Below are 26,783 nucleotides of genomic sequence, written 5' to 3'. Positions count from 1 at the left end.
ACACCTCAGTAACCTTTAAGGGGACATCCCTTTACCACATCGTGAGATAATTACCTCTAGAGTAATGTCCTTGAGTCATCAAGAAAAAGATTAAAATATCCTCTGTATATGGAGAGTCCTCAACTTATGAATGGCTTGTGTTCCAAAGTTAATTTTCAAAACATTTTTCTGTAGAAACAGTTAAATAATTGTTAATTTGGGTCCCAGATAAGCTGCTGTTTCATTTTATCTGTTCAACAAACAACTTTTGAGTGCCTAATATCAGTAGAGGTATTTCATTAAGCTCTCATTTATAGCTTTGTTTCAGTGAGAGAATGCATTCAGAGGCTGAAGCCTGGGGCAAATATACCATTCCCCACTGGCCTCCATCATTTGCCCTGGAAGGAGTGAGATGGTCTATATCAGATGTCTGCTAATTGCAGCCCAGATGCCAAATCCAGTCCGCTGCCTGTTTGTGTCCCTTATGTTAAAAGTCTGTCAACCCCTGGTCTAGATCCAGAATTAGAACATTACCAGTAGCCGTACAAGGTTCTCTCATGCCCTCTCCAGTCAATACCACCCAAAAAAACCATTCTGGTTTTTATCATCGTAGATGAGTTTTCCTATCTTGAAATGTGATCACATGGTGTGTCCTCTTTTCTCTGACTTCTTTCATTTAACATTATGTCTGTGAGATTCATCCATGCTGTGGTGTCTAATAGTAGTTCGTTCTTCAATACTGTATAGTATTACATTATGAATATACCACAATTTATTTATCCATTAACTTTTTAGGGACATTTGAGTTGTTTCCATTTTGGGGCTATTATAAGTGAAGCTGCTGTAAACATTCTTTTACAAGTCTTTTGTTGGATGTTAGCTCCTATTTCTAAGAATTGCTGCCTCATAGGGTAGATGTATGTTTAGCTTTAGCAGATCTGCTTAGAAAAATACATAAGCTTTGGTAGAAATGAAATAGTTTTCCAGAGTGCTTTTACCAATTTATATACTCCCACTCAGGTAAAATTTTTTCTGCCTGGGAAATAATGTCTGAAATGACATGCCTTATACTTCATGCCTTGTATTTTCTTTGGCTTAAGTCTTTGATCATTATTAAAACTCTATGGGAATTGCATTTTATCATTTATACTTTTAAGTGCTTGAGTTTCACAGCCTTTCATAGAACCACAGAACTTTAGAGTTGGAGGTTATCTAGTCCTTACAGTTGAGGAAATTGAAACCCAGGAGGATAAAGTAGCTTGTCCATAGTTATACAGCTAGTTACTGACTCAGTTGGGTTAAGTAGGTACTTACTCAACCCACAAAATAAACCATTATTCTATTAAAACACTAGTAAGACTCCTTAGCCCCATTATGTATAAGGATGGAACTACTTGCAAGTGTTTATTTCCTTGACCAGAAAGTTTCTGGAGAGAAATAGGAGCGTTCATTCATTCAACATGTATTTATTGAGCACCTGCTATATGCCAAATATGTTTCTAGTAGTTATGGATATACCAGTGAAAAAAACTGACAAAAATCTTTGCCTTCATAGAGCTTACATTCTAATAGGACTGAACAGACAATAAACAAGATCAATAAATAAAATTTTTCTGTGTTATGTGCTGATATATACCTTGGAAGAGGGAAAAAAGGTAGGAAAGGGAACTAGGGAGTATGTAAGTCAGGGGGTTGGAATTAGGGATGGCCTCACTGAGATGACTTTTGAGAAAATATTTGAAGGACATGAAAGGAGAGTAAGCTTTGAGAATATGGGGAGTGGCAGGGGGATGTTACAGGTAGATGGAATGGCAAGTTCAATGGCCCTGAGACGGGAACATGCCTTTTGTATTCAAGGAACTAGTAGGTCACTGTGCTCGATCAGAGTGAGGGGCAGAGTAGTAGAAGATGATGTCGATTAGAGAGGTAATGCAGGCCAAGATCATCTGAGGCCTTTAAGGTCACAGTAAGAATTTAGGCCTTCAATCTGGGTGAGCTGGAAAGAAGCCTTTGGAAGGTTTTGAGCAGAGGAATGATAGGGTATGGCTTGGGTTTTAACAGGATCACTTTGGCACCTGTGTTGAGAATAGGTCAGAGAGGGATAAGGATGGAAGTAAGTTAGAAGGCTGTTGTAATAATTCAAGGAGTGCTTGGAGTTGGAGAAGTGGAGGTAATAAGGTATGGTAAAAATCTGAATATATCTTGAATATTGAGCCTACAAGATTTGCTGACTGTCATATGTGGGACATGAGAGTAAGAGAAGAGTCAACTAAAACTCCCAAGGTTTTTGACCTGAGCACCTGAAAGGATGGAGATGCCGTTAGCTTGAATAGGGAAAACTCAGAGCAAGTTTTTGCTTGGGAAGGTGGGAGAGTATCAGGGGGAGAGTAGTTGTTAGGAGCTCAGTTTGGGTCATGTTAAGTCTGAGATCTCTATTTAGACATCAGATGGAAATGTCAAATTTGCAATTAGATATATGAATCTGGAGTTCAGGGGAAAAGTTGGAACAGGAGATAGAAGTTTAGAGTCATCAGTTAGACATGAAGAAGAAACAGCAGGGGCCAGCCCAGTGGCGCAGCGGTCAAGTTCGCACGTTCAGCGTCAGCAGCCCGGGGTCCGCCTGTTTGGATCCCAGGTGTGCAGACATGGCACCGCTTATCAAGCCATGCTGTGGCAGGCATCCCACATATAAACTAGAGAAAGATGGGCATGGACATTAGCTCAGGGCCAGTCTTCCTCAGCAAAAAGAGGAGGATTGACAGCAGATGTTAGCTCAGGGCTGATCTTCCTCAAAAAAAAACAGAAGAAGAAACAGCAGAAGACACTGAGGAGTGACCAGAAAGATTAAGAGGAAAACCAGGAGAGTTTGGTGTCCTTGTCCTGGAAACCAAGTGAAGGAAGTGTTTCAAGGAGAGTGGTCACCTGAGCATGAAGGTATTTATTAGTGGAAATAGTAAAATTGAGGACCCTGGAGGTAAAATTTACTCTTTCCACTCTTGTGCTTTAGATCAGTCTTGACTACACAACTGTTTTGAGGTTCTGAATTGTCCTCTAAAGTAAAGCAGTGCTGCTTTGGGGTTGGTTTTGTGTCAGCGTTGCGCACCGCTCTTGAGACCTGTGGGAAGCTGACTGCTGCTTCATACCTAAATCATTCCCCCTTTACTCTGCTCCGATGTTGATTGTCATCAAGAAGGGAGAATACTCAGCACTCTAAAACTCAATAAAATTTAATGAGATTATGTCTCTAAGACCCTTGGTAAATGTTAAAATAACCTCCTAGAGAAACACAGAGCACTATTTATTACTACTATTTTTAGCAATATTATCATTTTCAAACATGTCAAGCCTTTCCTTATTTTGTGAACACTTATTCAAAATAGGAAGCTTTCTAAAATGAAAACCAAATTTTCTCTTTCTCTTCAGCCTACTTACTGCCCTAGAGCTAGTCCCTAATAGAGAAACTAGGTCTGTTACGTGTTATTTTCAGCTTTCTCCTTCCTGTCCTCTTACTCTCTCAGCTGTCTCAACTGAGAACCTTGTAGGAAGAGAGTTACACTTCAAAAAAATGTGTTTGCTTTGACATTTAAACAAGCCTTCATTTTGTTTTTCTGTGTTAGAATTTTTTGTCTTCTCCTTCCCTATTTCCAGCACTCTATCTGACCTGTCTTTTTTTCGGCTCATTCATTATTGCTAAGGTTTGCAGATTATACTACAGGAAGAAGACAGATATATAAACGTGTGTTCCTGCCTAGCTGTTTCAGGAGTAGGAATAACATTCGTCTTCTGATTGTATGCCTGCTCTCTACATACAGCTGTGCTCATCTGCTCTTATTAATGAGGTGCCTACCTCTGAGTCTTACCTTGTGTAGAAATAAATGGATTCTGTTCCTGTTCAAATTGGTTGTGCAGTAATCAGAGCACCCCATCACTGGGAGGAGACATCCATTTCAATTCCCTTTCTAAGAGCCAGAGAGAATTTAGCCTTATTACTTTCTTAGGTTTGCCATTTCCCTTAAGATGCCAGGGCACTAGAAAGAGATAGGAATCCTGCCCTTTTCCCCTCTGGATGCCCTCTTGCAACCTTGTCTATGTCTTTTATCTAAGGTGAAGATAAAGGGACATTTTAAGGAAATTGTGTAAAGAGAATCAGAATCCATTAGAGATAGCTAGCTGTGTAATGCCTTAAAGATCTGACCACTAATAAATAATGAGACCTTTGATAAATTACTTAACCTATCTGGGCTTTCATTTCCTTATTTGCAAAGTACTTTTAACAATCCCTACATGACAGGATTGTTGATAGGATTTTGTTTTCTCTTTATGGCCTGCCTTGTTCAAAAAGTGATTTAAGACTGTGAATATTCGATAAGATAATGAGTATGAAAACACCTAGCAAATACTAGATGTTCAATAAATGTTTAATTAGACTCTAATTGTCTAAACCAAAGTTCTTTCCTGCCCTAATTTTATTAAATTGAGTCTTTCTGGTAGGATAATTTTCTTTTTTTAGCTCCCTTGTCTGATCTGGTTTTATGATAGAGCATCCTAAATCTAATTCCAAACAGAACAGGAGCTAAATAAGGTCTTATTTAAAGCCACGCCCAAGCGTTTCAGGGCTCAGGTCCTGATGCTCCATGATTTTGTCTAATCCCTCTCTTTGTATTGATTTATTGAAAACATACTATGGGCTAGTTATCTAATTTAATAATCTTATTTATTTCTGTTTTAATCCTGTAGTATTGATTAAAAATCTGAGATTGATAGAGGTTAAGTGACTTGTCCAAGGTTACACTGTAACAGACCGAGGATTTGGACTAAGGTTTTCTGACTCCAAGTCCAATGATCTTTAGACAGCAGTCTACATCAAAGAAGAAAATCAATATAGGTGAGTTGCTACAGACAGGCCCTGGGAGTGCTGAATAAAATAGTATTTTATTAGTGTATGACAAAAGACAAACAAAAGGCTCATTCTAGAGTCCTCAGACTGATTTTCTGGATACATTACATAGAAAATGTACCTTGGGACTTCGAATCAGTAAGATGACTTACTGTGTTCAAACTTTTGACATATCCTCTCTGTTCCAAACATGTAGCAAGGAGTAAAATATATAAAGTGAAAGTCAAAGAATATATTTGGGCTCAGAAACAAAATGACCATCTTCATGGACCAAAAATAGAAGCGATGTACGTCACTGAGTGAGGCTGAAGCTGTGGGCCTGCTGATCTCCAGATCTGGGGACAGAGAATGGTGCCTGAGAGATGAGTTCCTGAGTGGTAACTAGATACTGAAAATGCCCCATAAAGAGATAGAACTGGAAGCCAGGGGAGTGAGATGCCAACCCCCAAGTAGCCTCGTGAAAGGAGGCTTTAAAAAGTTAATTGAGTGGGGAGGAGGGAGGCTTAAGGAGTGGTGAAGAAGTATGTCAAGCTGCCTGCTGGTTCAGTGATTAGGACTGTGATATCCTAAGTTTCTTCTAATTGTATGAGCCAGTAAAGGACCTGTTCAGACTAGGTTCTTAGGGGACTAGATGGAAGAAATTGCAAAACTATTAAACCAAGAAGGAGGAAAATTAGTAGCAAAAACATCCCACTCAAAAAGAGCTTGCAAACCAAAATTTTATGTAATAGAAATCTAATGCTAAGAAAGTTAACCAATAAAAATTAATGAGGACTTCCACCTTAGGGAAGATGTAGTAGACATACTTTTCCCTATTTCTCCCACTAAATACAACTAAAAACTGTACATTATATATAAGACAAATATAAGAAGACTGTGAAAACTGGAGACAAAAAGAGAGACTGGCCGGGGACCTCAAGACTTGAGGAACAACATGGTGGTGAGTTTACTGGGTTTTCTTTCTGCCTCATATATCCTAGGAATGGAGCTGAACTATGCTTAATGACAAAAGACTAATGCTTCCCTCCTAAGATCAAGAGCAAGGCAAGGTTTTCTGCTCTGCTGTCACCAGTCTTTACTCAGCATGGTGCTGTGAGTTGTAGCTAGTAAGAGAAGAAGAGGAAATGAAAGACATTCAGATCAGAAAGGAAGAAATACAGCTGTACTTATTTGCACATTATGTGATTGTCTACAATAGTAAACCCCAATGAATATACAAAAAACTCCCAGGACTAATAAGTGAGTTTAGCTGAGTCATAGAATATAAGATAAACATATAGAAATTAATTGTATATCTACTATATACCAGCTATGAACACATGGACACTGAAATTAAGAATATAATACCATTTGTAATAGCTCAAAAAAATGAAACACTTAGGTGTAACGTCTGCAAGATTTGTATGCTGAAACTACACAATGCTGATGAAGTAAATCAAAGAAGATCTAAATAAATGGGAAGTACATAGTAAACATGTCAGTTTTTCCCAAATTGATATGCAAGCTTAATACAATTCATATCAAAATTCCAGCAAGATATTTTATAGATATAGACAAGATTATTCTAAAGTTTACATGGAAAGGCCAAAGAAGTAAAACAGTTTTGAAAAAGAGGAATAAAGTGGGAAGAATCAGACTACCTGATTTTGAGACTCATTATATAGTCAGCAGTAATCAAGACTGTGTGATACTGGCAGAAGCATGGACACTTAGACCAATGGAGCAGAACAGAGAATCCAGAAATAGACACACAAATACACCCAACTGATTTTGACAAAGATGCAAAGGCAATTCTTAGGATGAAAAATTGCCTTTTCAACAAGTGATATTGGAACAAGTGGACACCATACGCCAAAAAGAAAAAAAGGAATCTCATACAAAAGTTGACTCAAAATGGATCAAGGACTTGAACATAAAACTTTTAGAAAAATACCTAGCAGAAAATCTTCAGTAGGCCAAGAGTAGGGCTAGGCAGAGTTTTTAGACTTGACACCAAAAACATGATCTATAAAAGGGAAAATTGATAAATTGTATTTCATCAAAATTAAAAATGTGTGTTCTGTGAAAGACTCGGTTAAGACGATGCAAAGACAAGCTACAGAGTAGGAGAAAATATGCAACAAAGGACTAGTGTCTAGAATATGTAAAGAACTCTCAAATCTTAACAGTAGAAAACAATCCAATCAGAAAATCGTCTAAAGACATGAACAGACATTTCACCTAAGAGGAATATGGATGGCAAATAAGCACATGAAAAGATATTTAACATCATTAGCCACTTAGGGAAATGCAAATTAAAGCTACAATATGAGGCATTACTACACAACTATTAGAATGGCTAAGATTTAAAAAATAGAGTTAACACCAACTACTGACAAGAATGCAGTGAAACTGGCTTTCTCATGCGTTGCCAGTAAGAATATAAAAGGGTGCAGCCACTCTGAAAGACAGTTTGGCAGTTTCTTATAAAACTAAATATGCAACTACAATATGACCCAGTAATTGCACTCCTGGATAATTATCAGTGAGAGAAGAAAACTTATGTTCACACAAAAACCTCTACACAAACATTTATAGCAGCTTTATTCATAATAGCCCAAAACTGAAAATAACCCAGATGTCTTTCAGCAGGTGAATGGTAAAACAAACTGGTGCATCTGTACCATGGAATACCACTTACCAATAAAAAGGACTAAACTCTTGATACATGCAACAACCTGGATCAATCTCCAGAGAATTATATACTAGTAGGAAACAAAACAGCCCTAAAAGCTTATATACTATATGATTCCATTTATGTAAGATTCTTGAAGTGATAAAATTATAGCAATGTAGAACAGATTAGAGGTTGCCAGGAGTTAAGGAGGGGTGGGAGTGGGAGGGAAGTGAGTATAGCTATAAAAGGGCAACATGAGGTATACTTGTGTTGATGGAAATATTTTGTGTCTTCATTGTATCAATGTCAGATTCCTTGTTGGGATTTTATACTATAGTTTTGCAACATGTTACTATTGGGAGAAACTGACTAACAGGTAGGTAAGATCTCTCTCTTATTTCTTACAACTCTGCATGAATCCACAGTTATCTCAAAAAACGTTTTTTTTTTTCTTTTGTGAGTTAGATTGGCCCTGAGCTAACATCTGTGCCAATCTTCCTCTATTTTTATTATTTTTTTATTGAGTTCCTAATAGTTTACATCGTTGTGAAATTTCAGTTGTACATTATTTCTTGTCCATCACCATGTAAGTGCTCCCGTTCACCCCCTGTGCCCACCCTCCAACCCCCTTCCCCTGGTAATCACTGAACTGTTCTCTTTGTCCATGTGTTAGTTTATCTTCCACATGTGAGTGAAATCATACAGCATTTGTCTTTCTCAGTCTGGCTTATTTCGCTTAACATAATACCTTGCAGGTCCATCCATGTCATTGCAAATGGGATGATTTTGTCTCTTTTTTAATGGCTGAGTAGTATTCCGTTGTATATATATATACCACATCTTCTTTGTCCAGTCATTGGTCGATGAGCACTTGGATTCTTTCCGTGTCTTGGCTATTGTGAATAGTGCTACAGTGAACATAGGGGTACATAGGTCACTTTGGATTGTTGATTTCAAGTTGTTTGGATAGATACCCAGTAGTGGGATAGCTGGGTCATATGGTATTTCTATTTTTAGTTTTTGAGAAATCACCATACTGTTTTCCATAGTGGCTCTACCAGTCTCCCTCTGTTTTCTATGTGGGATGCCACTACAACGTGGTTTGATGAGCAGTGTGTATGTCCACGCCCAGGATCTGAACCCACGAATCCCAGACCACCAAAGCAGAGCATGCAAACTTAACCACTCTGCCACTGGGCCAGCCCCTCAAAATTTGAAAATTAATTTCAAAAATGTAACCATCCAGGGGCTGGCCCTGTGGCCAAGTGGTTAAGTTTGTGTGCTCTGCTTCAGCAGCCCAGGGTTTTGCCAGTTCAAATCCTGAGCACAGACATGGCACCGCTCATCAGGCCATGCTGAGGTGGCATCCCATGTACCACAACTAGAAGGACCCACAACTAAAATATATACAACTATGTACTGGGGGGCTTTGGGGAGAAAAAGGAAAAATAAAATCTTTAAAGAAAAAAAATGTAACCATCAGGAATTGAATGCGCATGTATGGTGCAGTCAAACTGTAATAAGTACATTTAGAATTCTTAAAGAGAAACAGAATAATAATAATGTATTAAAAATAAGACTATGGGGGCCAGCCCTGTGGCCTAGTGGTTAAGTTTGGTGTGTTCCACTTTGGCGGCCCGGGGTTCATGGTTTCAGATCCCAGGTGTGGACCTACACCACTTGTCAGCTGCCATTCTGTGGCAGCAAGTCATGTACAAAATAGAGAAAGATTGGCATGGATGTTAGCTCAGGGCAACTCTTCCTCAAACAAAAAAAAGAGGAAGATTGGCAGTAGATGTTAGCTCAGGGCAGATCATCCTAGGCAAAAAAAATGAATAAATAAAATAAAACTATGACCCAAACAGCCAGAAATTAAATAATGTCATGTAGATAGGAAAAATTAACCAGTTTAGGGGCCAGCCCCATGGCTGAGTGATTAAAGTGCCGCACACTCCACTTTAGGCAGACCGAGGTTCTTGGGTTTGGACCCTGGGTGTGGACCTACTCCACTCATCAGCCATGCTGTGGAAGCATCCCACATACAAAATAGAGGAAGATTGGCACAGATGTTAGTTCAGGGCTAATCTTCCTCAAGCAAAATAAAAGGACAATTGGCAATGGATGTTAGCTCAGGGTGAATCTTCCTCACAAAAACAAAACAAAACAACAACAAAAAAACAGTTTAAAATCTTGGAAATGAGAAATAGTCATTGAAATATAACTATACATTATAGTCATTGGAATTTTTTTTAAAAACTCAATACCTTAGATAAAGACTAAACTGCATATAGTCAAAGAAAAAATTATAGATTGGAAGAATCAAGCACAAAGAGAAAAAGATATATGAGAGATCAACTTAAAGATACAGATAATAGCTTGAGAGGTTCTGACACATTGAATATGAGTCCTAGAAAACACAAAGAATGAAAGAATGGCAGAGAGACAATAAATGAGTATATAATAGGTGATAGTTTTCCTGAATTAGAGAAATTCTAATTGGAAACTCAGCTATTTAGAGGAGAAGGGGTGGAGCAAAATGGCAGGGTGAGCTGACCCAGGACTCTCTCGCCTCCAAACTACAACAAAGGATTGGAAAAACTGAATTTCAGCCAATAAACCTAATGCCAGACTGTCAGAGACCTACAGCACCAAGACGACAGAAGACGGAGAGGCTGCTGCCGGCCTCGGACGAGCTGAAAAAGGGTAGGAGACAACTTCGCTCGCTCCCGTAGAGACTGGGACTGCTGCCACGGGTGAGGGAAGGAGCAGGGGAGGGGCCATGCGACTGGGGGATTGTCCAGGACTCCCGCCACAGGTGTAGTGGAAACCCACTGACAGGGGAAAGCTTCCCTGTGCGGGGACCCCATCAAGCCAGGGCCCCGGGAGACCAGAGACGGAGAGCTGATAGGAATCCAGATCCGCGCACAAGAGAAACTGCCCCTCCTCCCTCAACCCTCGCTGGGCGCCGCCATCTTGCCTGAAGGCGGAGAGCTCCGAACATGCAGCTCTTGACCCCCATCTAGTGGCAATGGGCTGCAACTGCAACCACATACTACCATCATGCACAAAAACCGCTCCTTTACCATCCAGCAATTTATAAAAGCTCCAGAACAGAAGGAAAACAATAAAAACACAGAATTAAGTCCTGAGGACTTGGAAATAGGTAAACTAAGTGAAAATGAATTCAGAGTAGCTATCATCAAAAAACTCAATGAGGTAGAGGGAAAGATAGAGAAACAAGTCAACGAGTTCCGGAGTTACTTCACAAAAGAGATTGAAACCGTAAAGAAGAATCAAACAGAACTACTAGAGATGAAAAATACTGTGGACTAGATAAAACAGAATACAGATTCCCTGAATGCCCAGGTAGACACCATAGAGGAGCAAATTAGCATAATCGAAGATAGACAGGCTGAATGTCTCCAGACAGAGGAAGAAAGAGAACTAAGGATTTTAAAAAATGAGGAAAATATCAGAGAAATAGCAAATTCAATGAGGAGAAGGACTTTAAGGATCATCGGAATTCCTGAGACCGTGGGAAAGTACAGTGGAACAGAAACTGTGCTTAGTGAAATAATAGAAGAGAACTTCCCAAATCTAGGGATTGAGGGAGAAATGTGTGTGGAGAAAGCTTTCAGATCTCCTAGATTTGTCAATGTAAAAAGACCTACTGCAAGGCATATAGTAGTAAAACTGGCAAAAATGAAAGACAAAGAAAGAATACTCATGGCAGCAAGACAGAAGAAAATAACCTACAAAGGAACTCCTTTCAGACTTTCAGCAGATTTCTCTACAGAAACCTTACAAGCTAGGAGAGAATGGAGTGACATATTCAAAACTTTAAAAGATAAAAATCTTCAGCCAAGAATACTCTATCCAGCAAAAATATCCTTCAGATATGAGGGAGAAATTAAATCTTTTCCAGACAAACAAAAGTTAAGGGAATTTGTAACCAAAAGTCCTCCACTACAAGAAATCCTCAAGAAGACTGTCATACCTGAAAAAAGAAAAAAAGAGAGAAAGGGGTCACAAACCGCAGAGTAGGGAGACAGATAGATAGAACCAGAATAGGATAGCAAATATTCAACTATAGCATTAGGGTAAAGGTGAGGAAACCAGCAAAGCAAAGATGATCTTATCACCCTAATTACAAATTCCTAACATGAGTTGGAATAAGAAATGAAAATAATAATTTAGGAGGGGAAGAGGAAAGGGACTAAATTAGTCTAGGCCAAGTAAGTAAGAGACCACCAGAGAATAGACTATATTATACACTAGATTCTAAATACAAACTTCAGGGTAGCCATTAAACTAAAAAACAGAACAGAGCCACAAAACATAAATAAGGAAAAATCTAAGAAACCCAGCATAAGAAATTGCAGTAGTCAATGGGTAGGCTAAAACACACAGGACAAGAAACAAAGGTAATGCAGGAAAATCAAATAACGAGCGACAGACTGACAGCATTAAGTCCACATGCATCAATAATCACCCTCAATGTAAATGGATTGAACTCTCCAATAAAAAGACACAGAGTAGCAAAATGGATTAAATAACAAGATCCAACAATTTGTTGCCTCCAGGAAACACATCTCAGCCCCAAGGACAAACAGGCTCAGAGTGAAGGGGTGGAAGACAATACTTCAAGCTAATAGCAAGCAAAAGAAAGCAGGTGTTGCAATACTTATATCAGACAAAACGGATTTCAAAATAAGGCAGGTAAAGAGAGACACAGAAGGACAATATATAATGATCAAAGGGACACTTCATCAAGAAGAAATAATGCTTATAAATATCTATGCACCCAACACAGGAGCACCAAAGTTCATAAAGCAACTATTAACAGACCTAAAGGAAGATGTTAAAAACAACACAATAATAGTAGGGGACCTCAACACCCCGCTTACATCAATGGACAGATCATCCAGACAGAAAATCAACAAGGAAATAGTGGAGCTAAATGAAAAACTAAAACAATTGGACTTAATAGACATTTATAGAACACTTCATCCTAAAACAGCAGAATACACATTCTTCTCAAGTGCACATGGAACATTCTCATCGATAGACCATATGTTGGGAAACAAGGCAAACCTCTACAAATTTAAAAAAATTGAAATAATAACAAGCGTCTTCTCCAATCATAATGTTATAAGGCTAGAAATTAATTACAAGAAAAAAGCTGAGAAAGGCACAAGGATGTGGAGACTAAACAATACGCTACTGAACAAGCAATGGATCATTGAAGAAATTAAAGAAGAAATCAAAAAATACCTGGAGACAAATGAAACTGATAACATGCAGTACCAACTCATATGGGATACAGCAAAAGCTGTATTAAGAGGAAAATTCATCACAATACAGACATATCTTAACAAACAAGAAAAATCCCAAATAAGCAATCTTAAACTACACCTAACTGAATTACAGAAAGAAGAACCAACAAAGTCCAAAGTCAGCAGAAGGAGGGAAATAATAAAAATCAGAGCAGAAATAAATGCTATTGAAAGGAAAAAGGCGGTAGAAAGGATCAATGAAACAAAGAGCTGGTTAATTGACAAACCCAAGAAGACTGTCATACCCACTAGCCAGACTTACAAGGAAAAAAAGGGAGAAAGCTCAAATAAACAAAATCAGAAATGAAAGAGGAGAAATAACAACAGACTCTGCAGAAATACAACGGATTATAAGAGAATACTCTGAAAAATTACATGCCAACAAAATGGATAACCTAGAGGAACTGGATAAATTCTTGGACTCCTACAATCTCCCAAAGCTCACTCAAGAAGAAGCAGACAATTTGAACAGACCAATCACAAGGAAAGAGATTGAAACAGCAATCAAAAACATCCCAAAGAATAACACCCCAGGACCAGATGGCTTTCCTGGGGAATTCTACCAAACTTTCAGAGAGGATTTAATACCCATCCTTTTCAAGCTATTCCAAAAAATTAGGAAGGATGGAACACTTCCATTCTACGAGGCCAACATCATGCTGATACCAAAGCCTGACAAGGACACCACGATAAAAAGAACTACAGGCCAATATCGCTGATGAACATAGATGCAAAAATTCTGGCAACCAGAATTCAGCAACTCATCAAAAGGATCGTACATCATGATCAAGTGGGATTCATACAGGGGACACAGGGATGGTTCAACATCTGCAAATCAATCAACATGATACACCACATCAACAAACTGAGGAATAAAAACCACATGATCATCTCAATAGATGCAGAGAAAGCATTTGACAAGATCCAACAGCCATTTATGATAAAAACTCTGAAGAAAACGGGCATAGAAGGGAACTACCTCAACATAATAAAGGCCATGTATGACAAACCCACAGCCAACATCATACTCAATGGGCAAAAACTGAGTGCCATCCCCCTGAAAACAGGAACGAGACAAGGATGCCCTCTATCACCACTCTTATTTAACATAGTAGTGGAGGTCCTGGCCAGAGCAATCAGGCAAGAAAAAGGAATCTAAATAGGGAGGGAAGAAGTGAAACTCTCGCTGTTTGCATACGATATGATCTTATATATAGAAAACCCCAAAGAATCCATTGGAAAACTGTTAGAAGTAATCAACAACTACAGCAAAGTTGCAGGGTATAAAATCAATTTGCATAAATCAGTAGCATTTCTATATTCTAATAACGAGCTAACAGAAAAAGAACTCAAGAACACAATACCATTCACAATCACAATAAAAGGAATAAAATACCTCGGGATAAATTTAACTAAGGAAGTGAATGAAAATTACAAGGCCTTTCAGAGAGAATTGGATGACGACATAAGGAGATGGAAAGACATTCCATGTACATTCCATGTACATGGATTGGAAGAATAAACATGGTTAAAATGTCCATTCTACCTAAAGCAATCTACAGATTCAATGCTATCCCAATCAGAATGCCAATGACATTCTTTACAGAATTAGAACAAAGAATCCTAAAATTCATATGGGGCAACAAAAGACCCCGAATTGCTAAAGCAATCCTGAGTAAAAAGAACAAAACGTGAGGCATCACAATCCCTGACTTCAAAACATACTACAAAGCTACAGTAATCAAAACAGCATGGTACTGGTACAAAAGCAGGTGCACAGATCAATGGAACAGAATTGAAAGCCCAGAAATAAAACCACACATCTATGGACAGCTTATCTTTGACAAAGGAGCTGAGGGCATACAATGGAGAAAAGAAAGTCTTTTCAACAAATGGTGCTGGGAAAACTGGAAAGCCACATGTAAAATAATGAAAATTGACCATTCTTTCTCACCATTCACCAAAATAAACTCAAAATGGATCAAAGACCTAAGGGTGAGACCTGAAACCATAAGCCTTCTAGAAGAAACTGTAGGCAGTACACTCTTTGACATCAGTATTAAAAGGATCTTTTCGGACACCATGCCTTCTCAGAGAAGGGAAACAATAGAAAGAATAAACAAATGGGACTTCATCAGACTAAAGAGCTTCTTCAAGGCAAGTGAAAACATGATTGAAACAAAACAACAACCCACTAACTGGGAAAAAATATTTGCAAGTCATATATCTGACAAAGGCTTAATATCCATAATATATAAAGAACTCTCACAACTCAACAACAAAAAATCAAACAACCCAATCAAAAAATGGGCTGGAGACATAAACAGACATTTCTCCAAAGAAGATATACAGATGGCCAATAGGCACATGAAAAGATGCTCATCATTGCTGATCATCAGGGAAATGCAAATCAAAACTACACTAAGATATCACCTTACACCCATTAGAATGACAAAAATATCTAAAACTAGTAGTAACAAATGTTGGAAAGGTTGTGGAGAAAAAGGAACTCTTATACACTGCTGGTGGGAATGTAAACTGGTGCAGCCACTATGGAAAACAGTATGGAGATTCCTCAAAAAATTAAAAATAGAACTACCATATGACCCAGCCATTCCACTACTGGGTATCTATCCAAAGAGCTTGAAGTCAGCAATTCCTAAAGTTCTATGCACCCCAATGTTCATTGCAGCATTATTTACAATAGCCAAGACATGGAAGCAACCTAAGTGCCCATCAACAGATGAATGGATAATGAAGATGTGGTATATATATACAATGGAATACTACTCAGCTGCAAAACAGAACAAAAGCATTCCATTTGCAACAACATGGATGGACCTTGAGGGAATTATGTTAAGTGAAATAAGCCAGCGAGAGAAGGACAATCTCTGTATCACTCCACTCATATGAGGAATTTAAAAATATAGACAGAGAGAACAGATTGGTGGCTACCAGGGGAGAAGAGGGGTGGGGGGTGGGCACAGGGGGTAGAGTGGTGCACCTGCAACACGACTGACAATCAATAATGTACAACTGAAATTTTACAAGTTTGTGACCTATCATTAACTCAATAAAAAAAATAAAATAAAAATAAAAAAAGAAACAACTATTTAGGTAGGTTGTCCACTCCAAGTATACCAAACAGGTAAATAAAAGTAAATCCAGTCTTCTGCTTAAACATGGTAGATTGAACGTACATGTTTACCCCCACTTTCCCCCTTTATAATCCAGTCAAATGTTAGTAAAAGTATTTTGTTTTTAAGGTATAAACTCACAAGTTAAAAAAAAACAGACTGTCTACTGCAGACAGGCATAATCAGTAGAACTTTCGAAACTAGTGCTGATATAAGAAACCTGAAAAAAACGAAAACTCAGTTTTTTAGTTGTTTGCTTTTCACCTGAAGTTGGGAGGATGGAGAGCCAAGAAATAAGGAGTTTGCACCACAGATTTCTAGAAAAATTAAGGAATTGGAAATACAGTACCTCTGAACACAGGGAATTTGGGAAACAGGAAGATTGGCTGAAAGTCTGTACAAGAAGCAAAAGCTCTACATTTTTATCCTCGTCCTACACAGCCATGCACCTGCCCCTCTGCCACTACAGCGGAAAACTGATGTTTACACTCTGGAGAGTTTCCACCAGAGCAGCTCTGGACTCAGGGACACTGGACATAGAGGAAGGCAGGATGCTGTACTGAGGACTAACTGAAGGTTCATATAACACATAGAAAAGCGGGCAGCCAGGTAAGGATTGAAGAGGTCCTCTCCGGGGGATTTGACAAGCCCTGGAAGGAAGGAAAAAACCCCTACCAATATTTATAATGATGACTTAATGGAATGACCCACACATAGTACTTCTAGTCCAGTTTTTATACCTTTCACTTAAATATGAACGGATCCAAAGATCACCAAACTTTTGAGGAAAACCTGAAAAACAAGAGTATATAGACCAAAACAAACAGAAAAAAAGAGCTCAGAGGAAAACAACTATTGAGAAAGCAGAAACAGATTTCAAAAGATATTATAACTAAACATCTGTATTGCAGCCATGAAATAAGAACAGGAGGCTTTTTTTAAGTTAAAAATACAATAGTAAAAATGAAAAATTCAGTATATAACTTAGAAGATGAAGGAGATCCCTTAGAGTATAGAACTAAAAGACCAAGAAGTGGAAAACAGGGATGGAATGATAAGAAAGAAGATTAGTCTAGAAGGTCCAACTTCTATATAAATAGGAGTTCCAGTAAGCAAGAACGGGGCAAGTAATTAATAAAAAGAAGACAAAATTAGTAGGGATTAGGAAGATTTGAGTAACACTGTCAATTAATTTGACCTTTCATTTATAGAACACCCAACAACTGCAAAATACAAATTTTAAAATATCTTTTCAGGTGCACATGGAATGTTTTCAGGATAGAACACATTTTAGACCATAAATCACTTCTCAATAAATGTAAATGAATTGAAATCATATAGAGTATGTTCTTTAAGCACAGTAGAATTATATTAGAAATCAATAACAGCGGCTGGCCCCATGGCCGAGTGGTTAAGTTCGTGCGCTCCACTGTAGGCGGCCCAGTGTTTCGTTGGTTCAAATCCTGGGCGTGGACATGGCACTGCTCATCAAACCATGCTGAGGCAGCATCCCACATGCCACAACTAGAAGGACCCACAAGAAGAATATACAACTATGTACTGGGGGGCTTTGGGGAAAAAAATAAAATCTTTAAAAAAAAAAAAAGAAATCAATAACAAAGAGATGTCTGGAAAGTTCCCAAGTATTTGAAAATTTGACAGCACACAGTTCTAAGTAACCTCAGGATCAAAAAAAAAAACTCAGGGGCCGGCCTGGTGGCACAGCGGTTAAGTTCGTATGTTCCACTTTGGCCTGGCTCCCAGGTGCGGACATGGCACTGCTTGGCAAGCCATGCTGTGGTAGGCGTCCCACATATAAAATGGTCATATGTGATATAAGACATATAAGATGGGCATGGATGTTAGCTCAGGGCCAGTCTTCCTCAGCAAAAAGAGGAGGATTGGCAGCAGATGTTAGCTCAGGGCTAATCTTCCTCAAAAAAAACAAATCACCAAGGAAACTAGAAAATGTTTTGACCTAAATGATAAGGAGAACATCAAAACTTGTGGAGTGAAGTAGGCTATGAGGGAAATTTATGGTTTTAAATGTTTATATTAGAAAAGAAAACAGATCTACAGTGGGGCTTGGTGAACTTTTTCTGTAAAGGCTTTGCAGGCCATTCAGCCTCTGCTGCATACTTAAGATTGCCTTGTGGTGTGAAATCAGACGTAGACAATGCATAAATAATTAAGTGTCTATGTTCCGATAAAACTTTGCTCATGGGCAATGATATTTGAATTTCATATAATTTCGCATCACATAAAGTATTATTGTCTTTTACATTTTTTTCTACCATTAAAAATGTAAAAACCATTCTTAGCTTGGTAAAGATACCTTTAAAATATCTCATATTTATGACCTTGTGATAAGACATAAAGAGCACAAACCATAAGGGAAGAGCTTAATATATTTGACTTTCTTAAAATGTAAAACTAACCAAAAATATTTTAGAAGATAAGCCACAAAAACAAAATGAAAAGGGTAAGTCTATGTCAGACATTTCTATACCAGGTTGAATTCCAGATGGATCAAAGATTTAAATATAAAAAATTAAACCATAAAAGTACTAAAAGAAACCGTAAGAAAAAACTGTTAATAAAGTGATGGAATGGTGAAAACCTTTTGAAATATGACAAAAAACTCTGAATCCATAAAAGACTGATAAATGTAACAACATGAAAGTAAATAATTTCTGAAGCATTAAGCACCATTAGCAAATGACAAACCAGGGAGAAATATCTGATTCATATTACAGTCAAAGGGCTTACTGTAGTATATTAAGAGTCACAAATAATTCAGTAGAAAGATGAGCAAAGGATAAGAACAGACAGTTCACTAGAAAGGAAATACAGATCTCATAATGATAGCTTGTAATGAAATGATGTATAAACTCATAATAAGAAACATTAGATTAAAACTGCATAAAACATGATTTTTCTCCTGTCAGATTGGCAGAGATCAAAAATTTGAGGGTACTCTGTTGCCAAAGAGAAAGAACAATAGTTGTTCTCACATTCTACTGATAGGTGTATAAATGAGTACATCCTCTTTGAGGGCAGTTTGGCGGTATTTATCAAAAATCCAAATACAAGTGCTCTGTGATTAGCAATATTACTTACAGAAATTTATCTGACAGACATATTTGTGTAAGTAAGATAAAACATTTGTGCAAGGTTATTCATTCAGCATTATTTGTAACAGCAGAGGAGTGAAGCAACTGAAATGTCCATCAACAGGGGACTGATTAAATAAATTATGGTATGATTTGAAATCATTCAAATACATCCATTGAAAAGAATCAAGTAGTTCTATGTGTACTTACATGAAATGCTCCAAAATATATGGTTACACGAAAAATGTACAGAACATTCTGTGTATACTGCTACCATTTGAGGAAGAATATATAAACTTATTTGCTTATAAATGTATAAAATATGTCTGAAGGAATACATGAATATCCATGGCTGTTTCTGAATAGGGAAACTGGAAGGCTGAAGAATAGTGATAGGAGGGACATTTCATTTTATATTATGTACATTATATCTTATATATAATATTTATATTGTATATAATATATATTATATGTATTATATGTTATATATTATAACATATATATTTTATATATGTTATATATTATGTATATTATATCTTCTTTGCATTTTTTTTATCCTTTGAATTTTGGAATATGGCATCTATTCAAAAGCATTTTTAAGTAAAATGAACATGTCAGGAATGTTTATTATGATGTCATTTAAGAGTGAAAAGTGTGCCAAAAACCTAAATGTCCATCAACAGAATGTATAAATTGTAGTCAAATCTACAATGATATATTTGAGCACAGTTAAAATAAATGTATTAAGCTTTTCATGTCAACATAGATAAATCTCAAATTTGTAATGTTAAGTGAAAAAGGTAAGTTACACCCCCAGCATGATCCCATCAATGGAAAGTTTGAAAATGTAGTAAATAATGCTTTCCAACTATAATGTTTTCTTCTTTAAAAAAAAAATCTGGGGGCCCGCCCCGTGGCATAGTGATTGTTTGGCACACTTCACTTCAATGGCTTGGGGTTGTGGGTTTGGATCCCGGACATAGACCTACACCACCTGTTGGGCATGCTGTGGTGGCAACCCACATTTGAAGTGGAGGAAGAATGGCACAGATGTTAGCTCAGGGCTAATTTTCCTCAGCAAAAAAACCCAACAGAAATCTGATGCAAGTATGGCACAAAATCTTATAAATCCATTCAACTAGGTGATAGGTACATGAGTTTTTCTTAGGTTCCCCTTTATTTTTTTTAGTATATTTGAAATACTGCTTTTTTTGGTGGGGGCGGGGAGGAAGATTAGCCATAAGCTAACATCTGCTGCCAATCCTCCTCTTTTTGCTGCGAAAGACTGGCCCTGAGCTAACATCCATGCCCATCTTCCTCTACTTTTATATGTGGGATGCCTGCCACAGCATGGCTTACTGAGTAGTGCCATGTCCGCACCAGGGATCCAAACTGGCAAACCCCGGGCCAGCAAAGCAGAATGTGCGAACTTAACCACTGTGCCACTGGGCCAGCCCCTGCATAATTTTTTTCAGTTAAGAAAATGTGCCTTACCTGAACCATGAAATCTTTGCAATTATTGCCCATCTTAAGGGACTGCAGTAGTGTTACAGGCAGTTCCCATAGAACTGTTTGTTCCATTGGGACCCAGATCACCCCCTAAACCCTCCTACAGGAGTCAAAATGCTACTCAAATGGAAGATACTCTTATTGGTGGCCAACAGGGTTTCTCTTGTCTATATCTGAGTCATCTTGTCTTCCAGGAATGTTGGTGGTGAATGTAACATGGAGGAACAAGACATATGTAGGTACACTTCTTGACTGTACACGGCATGATTGGGCACCCCCCAGGTAAGCACCCTACAGCTTTTTAGTTTGTATTAGTCTGAACCACCCTGATCAGTGAGTGACCTTTTACCTTTATCCTGCTAGAGTTGGATAGCTTTTAAAAGACACCCAGCTTTTGGGGACCGGCCCTGTGGCCGAGTGGTTGAGTTTACGCCCTCTGCTTCGGTGGGCCAGCGTTTCACCCATTCGGATCCTGGCCGCGGACATGGCACCGCTCATCAGGCCATGCTGAGGCGGCATCCTGCATGCCACAACTAGAAGGACGCACAACTAAAAAAAAAAATACACAACTATGCACCAGGGGGCTTTGAGGAGAAAAAGGAAAAATAAAATCTTAAAAAAAAAAAAAAGACACCTAGCTTTTAAAGGACATTATGATGTAGAGACAAGGGAAGGCACTATATTCATCTGGCATTGGAGAAGAATAAATGAGGGGCTGGCCCCGTGGCCGAGTGTTTAAGTTTGCGCACTCTGCTGCAAGTGGCCCAGTGTTTCATTGGTTCGAATCCTGGGCGCGGACGTGGCACTGCTCATCAAAGCACGCTGAGGCAGCATCCCACATGCCAGAACTAGAAGGACCCACAATGAAGAATATACAACTATGTACTGGGGGGCTTTGGGGAGAAAAAAGAATAAAATAAAATCTTAAAAAAAAAAAAAAAAGAAGAAGAAGAAATGAATTAGCTGTTGATGGGTTGGGTAGGAATTGGGAGATCGTATTTAAGCCTTTGTCTGGAATTATTGAATTCTGGCTTCTACCTGTAGTCTTGTTGAGACCAAGGCCATAGAGTCTGACTATGGGTAAATTAACATTCACTGATGATGTTTTTCAATGGTACTATGTTTTCAATGGTACTATCTCTTAGAAGTTTAAACTCAAGAACATTTTCAGTTTTATAAACTCCACTGGACAATGTAGGTTTCACAAGGACCTTATCAAGTTGCAATTTGACCTTAAGGTTGACATTTCAGTGAATGGCACCCTACAGCTTGTTCCTAATATTAGTTTCCAGTCTGCCAGGGTTTGGGGAACCCAAATGTTGGGGAATAATTTACAACATTACATGCATGCATGCAGATAACATCCTAAGAGCTCACCACTTAATGCATTTCCCACGCTTTCAAAAGTTTCTTTAACAAATCATATTCATTGAAAATGATAGTTACCATCTGGACAGTTCTTCTGGAGCCTGCAGCTAAAGTGATTTTAAGATGTTTTCTCTTCTTAATAATATCCTGTTGTGCTTGTCCTTTGCCCAGGTTTTGTGACTCCCCTACCAGTGACTTGGAGATGCGCAATGGTCGGGGTAGAGGCAAACGTATGCGTCCCAACAGTAACACACCTGTCAATGAGACAGCCACAGCGTCTGACAGCAAAGGGACCAGCAGCAGCAGCAAAACTCGAGCAGGAGCCAATAGCAAAGGCCGTCGGGGCAGCCAAAATTCTTCAGAGCATCGCCCACCTGCCAGTAGCACCTCTGAGGATGTCAAAGCCAGCCCTTCCTCAGCTAATAAGCGGAAGAACAAACCGCTTTCAGACATGGAGCTGAATTCTAGCTCAGAGGACTCCAAAGGGAGCAAACGTGTCCGTACGAATTCCATGGGCTCAGCCACTGGCCCCCTTCCTGGGACCAAGGGGGAACCCACTGTTCTAGACAGAAATTGTCCCTCCCCAGTCCTGATTGACTGTCCCCACCCAAACTGCAACAAAAAGTACAAGCACATCAACGGACTTAAGTACCACCAAGCTCATGCTCATACAGATGATGACAGCAAGCCAGAAGCAGATGGAGACAGTGAGTACGGAGAGGAGCCCACCCTACATGCAGACCTTGGGAGCTGCAATGGTGCATCTGTCTCACAAAAAGGTTCCTTGTCCCCTGCCCGCTCAGCTACCCCCAAAGTTCGGCTCGTAGAGCCCCATAGCCCTTCTCCTTCAAGCAAATTCAGCACAAAAGGACTCTGTAAGAAAAAGTTGAGTGGGGAAGGGGACACAGACCTAGGGGCCTTATCCAATGATGGCTCTGATGATGGACCCTCAGTAATGGATGAAACAAGCAATGATGCCTTTGATTCTTTGGAAAGGAAGTGTATGGAAAAAGAAAAATGTAAAAAACCCTCTAGTTTGAAGCCTGAAAAGATTCCTTCCAAGAGCTTAAAGTCAGCCAGGCCCATTGCCCCTGCCATCCCCCCGCAGCAAATCTACACTTTCCAGACAGCCACCTTCACAGCAACAAGCCCAGGCTCCTCCTCAGGCTTGACCACCACAGTGGTCCAAGCCATGCCCAACAGCCCCCAACTCAAACCCATTCAGCCCAAGCCCACTGTGATGGGAGAACCTTTCACAGTCAACCCTGCCTTGACTCCAGCCAAGGACAAGAAAAAGAAAGACAAAAAAAAGAAGGAGTCTTCAAAGGAACTTGAAAGTCCTCTGACCCCTGGGAAGGTGTGTCGAGCAGAAGAAGGCAAAAGCCCATTCAGGGAATCATCAGGAGAGGGGATGAAAATGGAAGGGCTCCTAAACGGCTCATCAGACCCCCACCAAAGCCGACTAGCTAGCATCAAGGCTGAAGCTGACAAGATCTACAGCTTCACAGACAATGCCCCCAGTCCTTCAATTGGAGGCAGTAGCCGCCTAGATAGCACCACCCCTACCCAGCCCATGACTCCCTTACATGTAGTGACCCAGAATGGAGCTGAAGCCAGTTCAGTCAAAACCAACAGTCCTGCTTACTCTGACATCTCTGATGCTGGGGAGGATGGGGAGGGCAAAGTGGACAGTGTCAAGTCAAAGGACCCTGAACAGTTGGTTAAGGAAGGAGCTAAGAAAACTCTTTTCCCTCCTCAGCCACAGAGCAAAGAGTCACCATATTACCAAGGCTTTGAGAGTTACTACTCTCCAAGTTACACACAGTCCAGCCCTGGGGCTCTGAACCCCAGCAGCCAGTCAGGAGTAGAGAACCAGGCCCTGAAGACAAAAAAGGATGAAGAGTCTGAGAGCATAGAGGGAAAAGTGAAGAATGATGTCTGTGAGGAAAAGAAACCAGAGCTGAGCAGTTCCAGTCAGCAACCCTCCGTCATCCAGCAACGTCCCAACATGTATATGCAGTCGCTATACTACAACCAATATGCCTATGTGCCCCCCTATGGCTACAGTGACCAGAGTTACCACACCCACCTCCTGAGCACTAACACAGCATACCGGCAGCAGTATGAAGAACAGCAGAAACGGCAGAGCTTGGAGCAGCAACAGCGGGGACTGGAAAAGAAGACAGACATGGGCCTGAAAGAACGGGAGGCAGCACTCAAGGAAGAATGGAAGCAAAAGCCGTCAATTCCACCAACTCTCACCAAGGCCCCCAGCCTGACAGACCTGGTGAAGTCAGGACCTGGCAAAGCCAAAGAGCCAGGGGCTGACGCTGCCAAATCAGTCATTATTCCCAAGTTAGATGACTCGTCCAAACTCCCCAGCCAGGCCCCAGAAGGACTTAAAGTGAAGCTGAATGAGGCCAGCCACCTAGGCAAGGAGGCTTCTGAGGCTAAGACAGGTGCTGAGTGTGGCCGACAGGCAGAGGTGGATCCAATACTCTGGTACCGACAGGTAACTGTTCCGGGAGGAAATAGAAATACTGTTTGATAGTCTTTCCCTCTTCCTCATGAATCAGGGCTGTCCTTATGTAGGGGGTCAACGGAATGCAGGTTAGCAGGAGAAATCTATGATTTTAGGGCTACTTTACCTTTGTAAATCATTTTAATGTTTTTTTAAAAAATGCTTTTACATTAGTAAAAGGTGTTTTTCCTACTTGAGACGAAAGCCCAGGTAAGTTAGTTTGATTTGTCTAAGATTACTTGAAGTTTCACTAACAGAGCCAGAACTAGAACCCAGGTATCTTGATTCCTAGTCCACTGTTGCTCCCACTGTTTGGTTCCTATGGAATGAATTAATGGTGATCTCTCCATTTTTTAGAGTAGGCTGAAAGTCCCATTACTCAGACTGAGTCACTTTCAAAAAGACTATGGGTAGAGTTAGAGCTAAGAACTTTGTCTCTCATCTTGCTCTGCTCATGAGACTTAGAAAGTCTTCCTTTCTCTCCTGGTGCCCCAATTAAAGCTCCCTCCTCTGAGCTGGGCACCACTTACAGCTTTCTTGCCCTGAGCTTGCTCTGAAGAAGTGAAACAACCTAAAAATCCTTCTTAGGGAGTAGCCTCTTCTATTCTTGGAGTCATTTCCCCAAAATGCTGTTCGGGATCTTTCTTTTCTTTCCCCACATTTTGTTTCCTTTGGGGCAGGGAGGGGGCAGGCTCTTTAAGCAAGAGCAACTAGAATTGATTGTAAATGAAGATCAATAGAGGCCAAGATCATACTCTGCCCCAGGTGTCTAGTATTATCTGCTCTGGTGTTTCTACTGGGACTTTGGCCTTGAAATCTCTCCCTTATCTGTTCAACACTCAGTGCTCATTCTGTGGTTGTCGTAGGAAGCAGAGCCCCGGATGTGGACATATGTTTATCCTGCCAAGTACTCAGACATTAAGTCAGAGGATGAGCGGTGGAAAGAGGAGCGAGACCGCAAATTGAAGGAGGAAAGGAATCGGAGTAAGGACTCTGTCCCCAAGGAGGATGGGAAGGAAAGCACAAGTAGTGACTGCAAGCTGCCCACGTCTGAGGAATCCCGCCTTGGGAGCAAGGAGCCCCGACCAAGTGTCCATGTGCCTGTGTCCTCCCCCCTCACCCAGCACCAGTCCTACATCCCCTACATGCACGGCTACTCCTACAGCCAGTCCTATGACCCCAACCACCCCAGCTACCGGGGCATGCCTGCTGTGATGATGCAGAACTACCCAGGTACAGCACCCTCGTTCCAGCTGGTGTTCCATTAACCGGGAAGGGAAATGAAGCACAGATTTCAAATCCAGAGTTTTCTTGCTCGGTCCCAATGCTTATTGAGGCTCAGGTAGATGACAGCCCCTTTTTGAATGTGACATTCTGTGAAGTAGACACTTTAACCCCAAGCTCCTTGAATGGCTCCTAATTACAGTCTGCAGGACCACCTCTCCCTCCCTTGCTCCAGCTAGAGAGTTGCCTCTACAGTCACTTTTCATGAATAACTAAAGGTACAACTCCCTACCACTGCCATCTTCCCTCAGCTGGGATTTTTTTAAACACATGTTCTACATTTTGCAATGTGCAAGGCATTGTGGGGAACACAAAAGAAAGAAGACTAGTTCCCACCCCTCAAGGAGCTTATGAATTAATTGTAGCAGGAGAGACACATGAAACAAATAAAATTCAAACCAAGACAATGCATGTATTCATTTGCAAGATCATGTTCTGCTGTAAAGGTCAGACAGCAGAGAAGGGAAGAGCAGTTTGAAGTCAGCTTGGGGGGAAGTCCAGCTAGAAGGGTTCAGCTTGGGAAGATAAGCTCTTTACACTGCCATCCGTGACTTCTTGGGGAGTGAGGCACAAAGTAGGGGTTTACACGTGTTTTTTAAGTTGTTAGAAGGAAATGCTCTTATTCAACTCCACTCACTGATTTCTGTTGCCTGAAGGGCCACGTGGGATGCTTCTGGGGTGGGCGAGCATTTCTTTCACTCTTTAGAGCTCCCAGCTCTCTATAGGAGAGCAGTCTAGATAGTCTCAATATTCTGGTGTAACATTATAAGGCAAACTCTAAATAGGACAAGTAATCTTTTCAAACAGATAGGAGATTCTTACCCTTTGGTGTTCCTCTCTTCCTTTTACCCCCATCCATCCATATAAAAATAATAACAGTCATGCACCGCATAATGACGTTTCAGTCAATGATGGACCACATATATACCGGTGGTCCCATCAGATTAGTACCGTTTAGCCTTAGGTGTGTAGTAGGCTATACC

The 26,783-nt window shown here is 39.9% G+C and overlaps 1 protein-coding gene across 4 annotated transcripts in view; it reads left to right on the top strand.

Moving 5' to 3' along the window:
* The window catches only part of ZNF609 (zinc finger protein 609), a 208,179-nt gene that overhangs the window by 174,634 nt on the left and 6,762 nt on the right, over window positions 1-26,783 (top strand). For 3 of the 4 annotated variants that reach the window (XM_023655459.2, XM_070234694.1, XM_023655473.2), the window contains 3 exons: window positions 20,822-20,909; window positions 22,167-24,507; window positions 25,383-25,749. In XM_023655459.2, coding sequence (XP_023511227.1) covers window positions 20,822-20,909; window positions 22,167-24,507; window positions 25,383-25,749 — 2,796 coding nt within the window. The remainder of the gene's footprint in view (window positions 1-20,821; window positions 20,910-22,166; window positions 24,508-25,382; window positions 25,750-26,783) is intronic. The other variant, XM_023655464.2, reaches the window with a different exon arrangement.

The sequence above is a fragment of the Equus caballus genome, chromosome 1 (assembly GCF_041296265.1).
Source record: "Equus caballus isolate H_3958 breed thoroughbred chromosome 1, TB-T2T, whole genome shotgun sequence".
Lineage (NCBI taxonomy): Eukaryota > Metazoa > Chordata > Mammalia > Perissodactyla > Equidae > Equus > Equus caballus.
This window is presented reverse-complemented; position numbering and strand designations above follow the sequence as displayed.